This window comes from Neomonachus schauinslandi, chromosome 9, assembly GCF_002201575.2.
Source record: "Neomonachus schauinslandi chromosome 9, ASM220157v2, whole genome shotgun sequence".
Taxonomy (NCBI): Eukaryota; Metazoa; Chordata; class Mammalia; order Carnivora; family Phocidae; genus Neomonachus; species Neomonachus schauinslandi.
The window spans coordinates 9,608,426-9,620,285 of NC_058411.1; the positions used below are offsets into that span (position 1 = coordinate 9,608,426).

The following is an 11,860-nucleotide window of genomic DNA, read 5'->3' on the forward strand; positions in this document are numbered from 1 at the left end:
TTAGAAGCTGTGTGGCTGGATAAGCAGCCCGCTCTCTGCAAGCCTAGCCTTTCCCATCTGTAAAATGGGGACAACAGCAGTACCTGCCTCCCAGCAGATAAATGCAGCCATCCAGGTAAAGTGCCTAGCACTAAGCCTGCCACATGGTAAGCTATTAATGTTGCCATTCCCAGCGTTATTTCCGTAAGGACAATGACACCCAGTGTTTGCAGAGTGTTTTATTGTTACTGTCGACACTAAAAGTCACAGTTAGTCATCAATGTCTTCAAAAGATACTGTAGTATTCGCCACAGGTCTCTGTGCTCCTGCCCCCAGCCAACGCCGGGAGGTTGTAACTGAAGCCACAGGATGGTTCGATGCCGTGATGCGCCATTTCCACCCTGCTGTCCACTTGCTTTTCTTAAAGGACAAGTAGCACTGGAATGTGTTAAAATCTACTGTGACTGGCAGGGAACACCTCAGCTTCCTTATATAATGTCGAGGAGCCTTCCACCCTTCACCTGATCCTTCATTGTATGCGAGGGGGAAATGGAGGTCCAGAGAGGGACAGCATTACCCCAATGTCCCGCAGCTGGTTAGCTGGGACAGAAGCCCCATTCCAGACTCCCATTTCAGTGTTCTTTCCACACCATGATGAACTGATGGCTGGTATTGCTGGCAAGAGGAGGACACGGCTTGGAAATACATTTCTTGGTAGAAATGTCTACCAGAACAATCCTCCTACAGAGCTCTGTGGCACTGGACTGGGCATCAGGGGCCTGGATTCTGGGCTTCTGTCTACCACTAACATGCCGTGTGACCTTGGGCAAGTCAACCAACCTCTCTGGGCCTCAGTGTTAGACTCCACTGATGAAGGGTGAGGGCAAAACCAAATGCTCTTGAAGGTGCTTCAAGGTGTCCACGTCATGCAGTTGTGTGAGAAGAAACAATCATTAGTATATCAATACTGTGACTATTATTACTTGTAAAAGCCTCATTAGTCCACGAAACCTGTGTAAATCACCAACTCCCAGCAGAGAGATGCCACAGTGCACCTTCAACTTCCACTACAGAGGCCTGTGGCCTTTCAGGAGAAACCCTGACCTCAGGGGTGGGTCACTTTGCCAAGGAAGAGGATGTTGGTGGAATTCTCCACAATAAGCATCATAAAAGGCCTGTTGAACATGACCCTTTGAGAGCTCATTGGGGCCGACTTAAACATGAAGATGGCCTCTGTGGCTGCAGCTGCTTTGGTCCCCGACTCGTCCACCTCCACCACGGCCTTGTGCACCATCTGCAGAGGAGACATCAGGTGTCACCGAGCCACCAGGAGCTGGGAGATGCCATCCCAGGAGGTGGCAGAGCTTTTGCCTGTGGCATCCCTGTCCAAGTCTCTGTGCAACTTCGCCACCACGCCGGTTGCAAATGACACAGCCGTGCAGCTACTACGCACCAGGATCTGCGCCGGGAGGTGACAGTGCCTTGCCTTCCATTGAATTCTCGCGGCGTCTCGCAGCAGCGCTGTGACTCTCCAGTTTTATAGAGAGAAAGGAGGCTCAGAGAGAGCAAGTAATTGTTGGAGGTCACGCAGCTAGTGAGTGAAGGAGCAAGCCCCTAATTCTTAGTTTTGATTGCTTAATGAGAGTCCCTCCTAAGACACAGTGCTGGATATGGTTTCCCACTGCACATAGGATAAGACACAAAGTGGTATCTTTGCTTCTTGAGGGAAAAGAGGAGAGAGAGAGAATGTGGAACGTGGAATGGAATGGAATGAAAAGAGCGGAGTGGAGTGGGGTAGAATAGAATAGAACAGAAGAGAACAGAAATCTCTGAAAACAGGGGCTCAGGAGCTTCTGAGCTTACCTCAGACACCTGGATGCTGGAGTGGTTGGTGATGCCAGTCAAGTCAGCATGGGAGGTGAAGACATCATTGATGCCCAGCGTGGGGAGGACCTCCTTCAGCCGGTAAGAGCCCTCAATGGAGAATTTGGGAAGGTAGAGCTCAAGCTGCCTGGAAAGAGGACAGAACTTTTCTTAGAGTCTCCCTAGAGCATCAGCTCACTGAGCTCATAGCCCTGCTGTCTCCCCTCGGCTTTGTAATGATCCTCCCGCCCCTTGCCCAGAGCCCACCCCACTCTGGACTTGGACCTGGGCTGTCCCCAGAGGTCCCTGCCCACTCCACTCTGATGGCTCCCTCCAGCTAAGCCAGGCCCTGGGGGCCGGGACCTCTCTCGATGGCTCTGGGTTTGGAGGCCGCTCCTGGGCTGGGTGAGACCCTCCCACCACCGCTGTGTCTCCCTGGGGGTATGCGGGGCCAGGCTGGCCCCACGTCACCTGCAGAATACCTCTTTGTGAACATCTTGAGCCACTTCCTCATTGTTTCTTCATTCAGTCCGTTCTCCAGCCGTCCCATCCTGCCCTCACTGGGGAGAATGAAGAAAGCGGTGGCATTCCCTTGGTAGGGGACGCCCACCACCTTGCAGGAGAGGTTTCGGTCCAGGAAGTAATAATAATGGTCTTCCCGTTTCATCATGGGCACCCGCACCACCGTCTCTGAAGTCACATGGAAATCCTGCTTTCGGGTGCTTTTGTGGTCGAAGCTTGTCTCCCACTTAGCTAAATATCAAAATGGAAAAGACATTAGAAATTCTGAGCTGCAAACAAACAGTGTCGAGACAGTAAACCCATCAAACAGAGCTCATCTTCCCTGGCACAGTCTCCTCGGTGGCAGGGACCACGGAACCCCTGGAATAGAAAGGTGAGCCTTTTTATAACTTTGGGGACGTGCCTGAACTTTCTGTGGGCCTTTTCCTTTGACATGGGCAAAGCAAGGAGGATGCTTTTCATGTCTTTGGAGGCCCTCAACCGCCAGTGGTGTTTGTTTGATTCTCTGGGGTTACTCAAGGTCAAATATGCTCGGGAAGAGGGTCAATGGTACGAATGACTGACACATCGACACTACACCTGGGGGAGTTATTCTGTTGTTCACTCTTTTCCCATTTTTGGATTTTGATTTAAGTTTGGGAGAGACGTTTGTAAGGTTCCTAGACGTACAGGGTTCTTCTTACTGAAAAGCCCTCAGTTATGCTTCCTGCTCCGTCTGATTCCTGCTGCATTTCTACATCAATGAGATACAAGTAGTTCTTTCCATCTTCTTGGTAGTCATCAGATTCGGAACCCACCCCAGTGCCCCTCGTAGCTTATGTCGTGCTATCCAGTTGTCCCCCGCAGCCTGGTGTCCTAGAGAGAGCCCTGCCCTGGGGGATAATATATCTTGGATTCCAAGCTGGATTGCTTGCCGTCTGCACTCCTAGGAAGGGGGGAGGTGGTTAACAAGCTAACTATTTTCCTCTTTCCTCCCTCCCTCCCCTCCTTTATTCACCCCTGTCTTCCCATCTTCAGCCAGGCCCCACACAGGCACCAAGGGGCTCAGCATCTAGAAGGAGAAGCTCTCATGAGAGCCGAGATGAGTAGGGGTATCCACCAGAAACGTCAAGGAGCTGAATGTGGAGAGATCCGCTGTTGTGGGAGAGGGGGAGAACTCTCCAGAGGGACAGGTGCTTGTCAGAGGATTTCTCCACTGAGGAAATAGCCCCTAGGAGGACATGGGGGCAAGGAGGTGGGGGCAAGGGAAGGCCCTCCAAGGTCCTTCTAAGACCCGCAATCCTGCCCCGAGTGGTGGTACGGTGGCCATGGCGATCTTGTGCTTTAGATCTAGTGTGTAAGCTATGACCCCAGGGCCCACGGACAGGACCCAGCTCTTCCCTGGTGGGGGACACAGCAGTCCGGGGTCACTGACATCCCCTTACCCTATAGGAAGATGCCTCTGTCTTACCCTCAGCTGCTTGTTGGCCTCCATCTGTCAACAGGCACCAGAAGGGACTAAATCTACTCCCACCCCTTTATGTGTGTGGGCATTGGGTGCTCTTTTGACAAAAGCAGCAGAAAGGAGAAATTCAGGCTTGTGCGCAGGGGTCTTACCTTTAAAGAAAATGTAATTCACCATAACCATGACCTCCGTGCTATCCAGGTCCTCAGCCAAGTCCACAATCTTGCCTTCCGTTTGCTTTGCCACGTAATCATTGATCTGCTTCTGGGCCCCCACGGGGTCCATGAAGTTTGTGGGGAAGGCGTCTGCCAGGTACAGCGTCTTCACGGCGTTCAGGAAGGTGTCCTGGAGGTGAAACGTGGGGCTGACGAACAGGGCGTTGCCAAGGCTCAGCTGGATGTCCTTCCTGGGCTGGGCGAACTCCCGCAGCAGCTGGTGAAAGGTGTGGTGGAGCTCCTCCTCCGAGCCCTCCTGGGGGCCGAGGCCCAGGCCTTCTAGGATCTGCACCTTTGTGTGCGATCGCGCCCCTAGGGACAGCATGGCCAGCGTGGTGGAGATGCTCAGAGGGGAGAAGAAGATGTTCTGGTCGGGGGCAGCTGTAGCCAAGGCCCTGTAGAGGTCGAAGGCAAAGTCCCTGCTGGCGGGGGCCCGCGTGCTGAGCACGGGCGGCTCCTTGACTCTCTTCTTTGCCTCTCGGGAGCGGTGGCCGCGCAGGCTGGCGCCCAGCGGGCTGAGGAGCGTCAGGCACAGGAGGAGGCAGACCTGCATTGTGGCTGCTCCTCGTCCTGAAAGGCAAGTGGGCAGGGTCCTCAGGGAGGGTGCACAGCTGGTGCATCTCCCCAGCCAGGAGACTGCGGGGAAGTGGGTAAGGCCCACGTCCCAGACATGTGACCGCCCGACGTGCAGCATCTAAGGGAGAGGTTGAGCCTGTGCGGTTGGGAGAGAGGGTTTAAAGAGAGCCGTGGGGGCTCGAGGACAGACACGTGGGGGACTTGGGCATCTAAGGGTCAGGAGAGTTAGGAGAAGGCAGAGCATGCAGACCCGAGGTGGGGGCTGGCCGCTGGGGCAAGAGTCCTACCACATCAGGGTACGTGCCACAGGGGGGTGGGGGGTGGGAGTGCAGGGCTCTCCTCCTTCTGCCTGGTCAGCATCTCTGAGGTTCCCAGGGAATGAGAAGCCTGCTTCCCAAGTGGCCTCTGAATGTCACTTCAACCCCTGGGGGCAGCATTTGCAAGGCCTGGTGGTCCTTCTATGAACTCAGACCAACTACCCCCCACAGGCCCCTCAGACTGCTGGTCTATCCTTGTTCACTCAGCAAATATATATTGAGCATCTCCCACATGGCAGGCAGGGTGCCGGGCTCCAGAGATTCATTGGTGAACATGTGGATGCCAACTGGTTCTTTTCTACTTCCCCCGGGGCAGGGGTGGGGGAGGCGCTGCGCTAGGACCCTGGGGCCATCCTGGCACCTCGTCAGAGGCACCTCCCCCCCAACCCAGGGAGGACATTCTGCCCTCTTAATGTGAGCACCCCAGCTTCCCTCTTATTCTATGATGGCTGAATTGTGGCCCTCAAACTCCTATGTTGAGGTCTTAACCCCCAGCACCTCAGAATGTGACTGTATTTGGAGATAGGATCTTTAAAAAGGTAATGAAGTCAAAATGAGGTCCTACAGGCGGGCCTTGATTCAGTCTGGCCGGTGTCCTTGTGAGAAGAGATTAGGACCCAGACACGTACAGAGGGAAGAGCATGTGAGGACCCAGGGAGGAGACCAGCATCTGTGAGTCCAGGAACCAGCCCTGCCGACACCTTGAGCCGAGACCAATTTTCTGTTCTGTGATGCTTTGTTATGGTGGCCTGAGCCAAGACATCTCTTCTTCCTTCCGTCTCCCAGATGAGGGGGTCTCCTGGGTGGGCCCTGGGGGGTCTTCAGCCCCTCCTCCCCTTCCTCCCTCCTGTCCACCTACCTAGACCCCTCGCCTCCAACCAGAACCCTTCCTGTGCCCGGGCCTCCCAAAGTCCCCTGTGCTCACGGTCCACCTGTGAGCAGCCCAGCCTCCTGGGTTCAAAGCTCGGCCCCGCTGCTTCCTACAAGAGAGCGGTTTGGGGCAAGCCAGTCACGCCCCGTGCCACTGTCCCCCACCTGTACAGCAGAGATGACGCCGGGACCTGCGCCAGCGGGTGGCTGGGGGCTTTAAGCAGTCGACATAGGGCAAGTGTGTGGCAGGGCCCGGCGCAGACCTGGTGGGGTGGCAGGGTCAGCGGTGGCTGTGGCAGCTTCCAGCCAAAGCCCCGCCGAGATCCCCCAGCTCCCCAGCTGTGCCATGGGGACGCGCTCTCACCGCACCCTTGCTCTCGTGTGGGCCTGGCGACCTGTCTGCTGAGGAAAGCCCTTGACGGTGAGAACTCCCTCCAGCTGGGTCTTCCACTGCAGACACCACGTCATCAGGTCCCCTGACCCCCACAAACCCCAACCCCAAAGGGCCCCAAACAGCTGCATTGGACATTGCATGCAAAGTGGCCCACTGCCGGCGGCGGGGGTAGTTGGGGGGGGGCTCCAGTGACCTTGGGGGTCAGGCAGACCTGGGCTGCCGTCCTGTCTTTGAGCAAAATCGAGGGACCTGAGCAGCCCCCACCCCCACCCCGGACTCCACATTGCACCTGAGCTCACAAAGGAGGCTCATTTAGAATGTTCTATCTGCAGAACCTCCCACCACCCAGGACCCCAGGCAGCGGCTGCAGCCGTCTCCGGCCTGCTGTTGGGCACTGCGCTGTCTCCTCATACTGCACTCCATCAGCCTCACACCCACCCTCACCCAGCCTCAAAGGTTCCGCTTCTAGCGCCATCTACGGAGGGGTCACCGAAAGCTCGGAGAGGCCGAGTCACTGGCTGGTGGGGCACGGCTTGAGCTCAGACCCAGTTCTGCCGCACGGAGACCAGGCACTGAACCGCCACGCCATTTGGCTTCCCCGGATCCCTGGCCCTCCTTCCCTGCGACAGCCCCCAGCCTTTGTGTCCCCTGCCTCGGCAGCCAGCAGATAATTAAGCCGCAGGGTCTGGGCACCCCCTTTCTGTGTGCACCCTGAGAGTGCAGGTCTTTAAAGGACATGGGTGGGTGGCTTAATCTCTGTGTCCTTTAAATTAGTTAATTTTACGGCACGGTATGGTCCCTCCTGCAACGTGTTAGAGCATCAATGTAGCAGGATGCTGCTGAGCACACATTCAGCTCAACACCCCCACCCCCCCATTATCACAGATTAACACCGAGCTGGTAAAAGAAACACTTTCAAAGAATAGTTGCAGACACCGAGGGAGTGTCCTGCTTGGATGGAGCCAAGGGGCAGTTGGCTCAGGCAGGAGGGAGAGTTCTGGCCTCCTGTCCCTGCAGCCAACCTGGTGGCCTTGGGCCAGTCTGTGCCCCTCTGAAGGCCTCATTTTGTTCGTAAACAACTCAAGGTCTGTCACAGTGCTGTGGCCAGTAACCCTTCTCCCCACCCCTGCCCCCCGTACCCAGCCAAACAGCAGAGGTCTGGTGGGCCAGAGCCGCTTTCCCAGCATGCTCTGAGTCTCCCTGGACAGCGGGGTCTCCTTAGAGGGGGCTTCAGCCTCATCCACTCTCCCCTGGGCTGCAGGTTTGGGACCTAGAACCCTCACTCCATTTGGGCCCACTCTCTATCTCTTATTAAAGCCAGACACTCTACAAATATTACTACATTTAACCATCAACGAAAGTAAGCATCATTGAGACCGTTTTACAGATGGATAAACTGAGGCTGAGCAAAATGGTACAGCTTGTCCCAGCCAGGGAGTGATGGAACTGGGATTAAAATCCAGATTCCTGTGACTGATGTACACACGGCCCCTTGTCTTCCTTTCATGACTCTGAGACCTCATTCCTCCTCTCCTGTAGCCCCTGGGGAGTATCCCTGGCTCTTGCCCAAGCTGTTCACCTGTATGAGCCCCTTTATACCCCTCCACAGCAACACGGAGTCGGTATCATCATCATTGTACAGAGGAGGAAACAGAGGGTGAGAGAGATCGCTTCTGAGAAAGTGAAGGCCTTAGGGTGCTCGGTTCAGGTTTCCCAGTTTCAAGCCCAGCCTGCACCATCACAGTCCTGGGCCTCTGGTGGAAATACGCAGCTTTGACAGAGTTTTGTGCTAACGCCAAATCTGCTCCAGGCCCTGGGAGCCTGGCCCGTGGGACCCTGGCCCGGCTGACCCTCTCCCGGGCCCCCTGATGCCGGCGTTTCTGCAGATAGGCCCCCACAGGTCTGAGGGAGGAGAGCAGATCATTCAGGCTCATCCGGCATCCCAGGCCAAAGTGGCTTGAGCCGGCTGGTGTGGGCAGGGGAAGGGCAGGCGCTGAGGCAGTCCTCCCACTGATCTCCCCCCCCCCCGCCCCCATCCATGGACTCAACATCTGCTTCGTTTATTCCAAATGTTAGGCGACAAAGTCCTACCGGATCAACTTTGGACTCAGCTGGGGGAGGCGTGTGGCTGAGGTCTATCCACTGATTGCAAAAGGAGATGTAGAGCCTTGGGGCGCAGGCAGAGAGGGAAAGACAAAATCCCAGCCTCCCCTGGATCCTAAAGACCCAGGAGAGCTTCCTGGCAGCAGTAGCCTAGGGAACTTTTTAAATCTTCCTTCCCACCTCCAGACCATCAGCGAGGCTTGTGGGTTTCTAGCTCCAGAGCGTCTCTGACATCGGCCTGCCTCTCCCCATTGCTCCTGCCATGTCCTTGTAGAGACCCTTTCACCGGCCCACTCCCCTTCTCCTCCGGCCCCCAGAGCCATTCTGAAGGCATCTCCCTCAGTCACCCCCTGGGGCACAGTGCCCCCTGCCCAAGAAGGCCATTGCCGCCCCCGTGGTGTGTGGGGGCAGATCCAGCTTCTCCCTAGGCCTCAGGCCCCCGCTTGAATGCCACTTTGGGTGTCGGGGTCCCTCGCCTGTGCCTGGCCACCCCCCCCCCACCGTGTTGTTATGCTCTGTAAGGGCCCCTTGATTGTTAATCTCACTGCTCCACCGTGATGTGAGCGTGAGCCCACATGCATTTGCTGGTGCCTTCCAGGTTCCAGCCTCTCTTCCCCACTGGAGCATGTGCTCCTAACAGAGAGGACCCACACCAACCCTGCTCTCCCTGCAAGATTTGCAGTCAGGGGCTGGTGCTCACATCCCTTTTTGGAATGAATGAATGAATGAATGAATGAAGTGCTCAGAGGTTTTAGACGCCATGCTGGATGTGGAGTCAGGCTGGGCTCCCAGGGCTTGCCAACTCCTGCCCAGCTGCTTGGCTTCCATTTCCCTTTTCTTTCTTAAAAACCATTTTATTGAGGTCCGACTGACATACAAAGAGCCATACATCTTTACCGTGTACACCCGTGAAACCACCACCACCACCAACACATCCATCGGCTCCCGGCCCCCTCTGCCCGCCACCTTATTCTTCACACGGTGGCTTCCTGATCCATGACCTAGGACATTGGCCAGGAGAGCAAGAAATATTGTCATATTTCTTGCCAAGGGGCCCCATCCTTAGAAAAACTGGAAAGTACACTCATTTTTATGTCGACATTTTGCTTATTTAACAAATCGCCTGGGGGCGCCTGGGTGGCTCAGTCGGTTAAGTGTCTGCCTTCAGCTCAGGTCATGATCCCAGGGTCCTGGGATCGAGCCCCGCATCCGGCTCCCTGCTCCGCAGGAAGCCTGCTTCTTCCTCTCCCTCTCCCCCTGCTTGTGCACTCTCTCACTCTCAAATAAATAAGTAAAATCTTTAAAAACAAAACAAACAAAACAAAAACCAAATTGCCAAGCAGCATCTAGAGCTCGAGCGGCCACTGTGACCCCTCTGGGTGACAGCCTCCAGGCAGGGCGGCCCTCACTTGGGGAAAGAGAGATATTCCATCCTTTCTCCTGAGTTCTCAAGGTCCAAGATTGCAGGCACCGGAACAATACAGAAAAGCTCTGGGTTACGGAGCACTGCCTGTGGACCAGACGCTGCGTCCCCATGACCTTACTTTGGTTCTCCACCTCGGCACTGTTCTTTGCTGCGGGGGCTATCCCGCGCCTTGTTGGGGGGTTGGGTTAGGGCATCCCCGGCCTCTTACTCACTAGATGCCCGTGCAGCCCTGTCTCTAGCTGAGCCAACTACAAATGTCTCCCGCGGTTGCCAGATGTGCCCCAGGGATAAAATCACTCCTGGGTGAGAGCTACCAAGTACTGAAACTTCACAGCTGCGGGAGGTGTAATAATTTGCTTCTTACCTAGAAGGACACTGAGGTATAGCCAGATGGAGGGAGGGTCGTGCCCAAGTTCACATAGCCAGGGGGTGGTGGAGGGGGGTCTCTGCGGCCTCCAAGGCCCTGGCTCCTTCCCCAGCACCGCGGGGAGTTTTCCTGGTCGTTCTGGGACAACACCCAAGCTTTGAAGCCCCCCAGATCCCATAACCCCAGTGTCCCATCCTCCCTGTCCCCCATACGCCCTCAAGCCCGTGGGCCCTCTGTCCGCCCTCAATGCCTGGACTTACTTTGTCCCATGGCCAAGCGTCCACGCAGTGGAGCTCACGGTCCCTCGTGTTGAGTGAAAAGCAGAGTGTTGGGACCGGAACCAGCATTTGCCACTGACCTTTGTTGGGCCCTGACTCCGCCCCCCCCCCTTGGCCCTGCCCTGTCCTGTCCCGGCAGGCTTCTGGCCAATGGGCGGGCTGCTGGCACAATCACCTGGGCTCTGACCCGGGCCACCCGCTCACTGCCCCACCGCCAGCCCCGCCAGACTCCCGTTTGCTTGCAACAGTAGGTTCCCCCGGGAGGCCACCCACTGTGGCATTCCAGACATGGAGAAAGGGACACCACCCTCTGGCCAGCCTCCCCTTCTCCAGGTTGATTCCATTGTCTCCTGCAGTCACTTGGCTACACATCTGGGGGAGTGCGGTGTGAGCCCAAGAGCTCTGCAGACCCATGTGTTTGCTGGATTCATATAACAGTGAGAGTCTGGTGGAAATCAGAGGGACTGTCACCACGGCTGGATGAAGGGACCATTGTATGCAGTCCCCTGGCTGTGCAAATAACTGAGTTGAGGCTCAGAAAGATGAAGGGACTTTTCAGAGTCATGTATCAAATTAGGGACAACGTGGGGCCAAGTGCCCAGATCCCCAACTTCAGGGTCAGGGCTCTTTACTTAGAAAAGGTCTGTATCTAGGATTTCGGTGGGTTCATCTGGACTGCTCTTTCCAACCTTGAAATGGGGGCTCTGGGACTCAGCCCCATCATTTCAAGAGCATTTCCAAGATGCTGGTGCAGGGTGCTGGCTCAACCCTTGTTTCATTCCCAAGGTCCCCATGCCCTGGTATTAGATGTCCTGTGTGTGGCCACGACCCAGAGTTATGTGGGTGAGCTGGGGTGTGGAGTTGGCAGAGAAGACAGGGGACCAGGCATTGCCCAAGGGAAGCAATCTTGGTGTTTTACAAACAGGGTCCTTCTACCACCTCTAAGACCAGGAGGAGACTGAACTCAGCCTCAGTCTAGAGGCAAACATGGTAGCCACCAGGCATCCAGGACTTGCTTTGTGTTCTCTGCCCTCCCGATATGCAGGAAGGTGGGTACTAGTATCTCCATCGAATCAGTGAGAAGGTAGAAGCAGAGAGAGGTTAGGTAATCAGCCCAAAGGCACACAGCTCATAAGGAGAAGCATTAGCAAGGGGAAAGCTAGGTCTCTTCTGTCCATTGTGCCATGTGACATAGCAAGAGTCCTTCCTTTCAGAACCTAGAGATTCCTAAACTATGTTCGTATTACACACTTGTGCTGGGATAGATAACGTGCCCCCCAAAGATAGCCACGTCCTAATACCCAGGACCTGTGAATGTTCCCTTATATGACAAAAGGGACTTTGCAGATGGGACTAAGTTAAAGATCTTGAAATGGAGGAACTAGCACAGATTACCCAGGTGGGTCCTAAACGTAATCACAGGGGTCCTTATAAGTGAAGGCCGTGGGAAATCAGAATCAGAAGAAGGGAAGGTGATCGTGGAAGCAGGAGAAGACCGTGTGATGT

The 11,860-nt window shown here is 55.5% G+C and overlaps 1 protein-coding gene across 1 annotated transcript; it reads right to left on the reverse strand.

Annotated features, from left to right (window-relative positions):
- Positions 1 to 202: 202 nt before the first annotated feature.
- SERPINA5 (serpin family A member 5) lies at positions 203 to 10,421 on the reverse strand. The gene is made up of 5 exons (XM_021679673.1): positions 10,337 to 10,421; positions 3,961 to 4,593; positions 2,325 to 2,595; positions 1,843 to 1,990; positions 203 to 1,273 (listed from the first exon to the last, which is right to left on the reverse strand). Exons 1-5 carry the CDS (start codon positions 10,344 to 10,346, stop codon positions 1,085 to 1,087), a joined length of 1,251 nt encoding a protein of 416 aa, XP_021535348.1. The 5' UTR covers positions 10,347 to 10,421; the 3' UTR covers positions 203 to 1,084.
- Between the last annotated feature and the right edge of the window lie 1,439 nt (positions 10,422 to 11,860).

Coding starts and splice junctions, on each gene's coding strand:
- SERPINA5 (XM_021679673.1), bottom strand. Junction 1,991..2,324: donor CTCAAGATGTTCACAAAGAG/GTATTCTGCAGG, acceptor TCCTCTTTCCAG/GCAGCTTGAGCTCTACCTTC. Junction 1,274..1,842: donor CCAGCATCCAGGTGTCTGAG/GTAAGCTCAGAA, acceptor TCTCCTCTGCAG/ATGGTGCACAAGGCCGTGGT.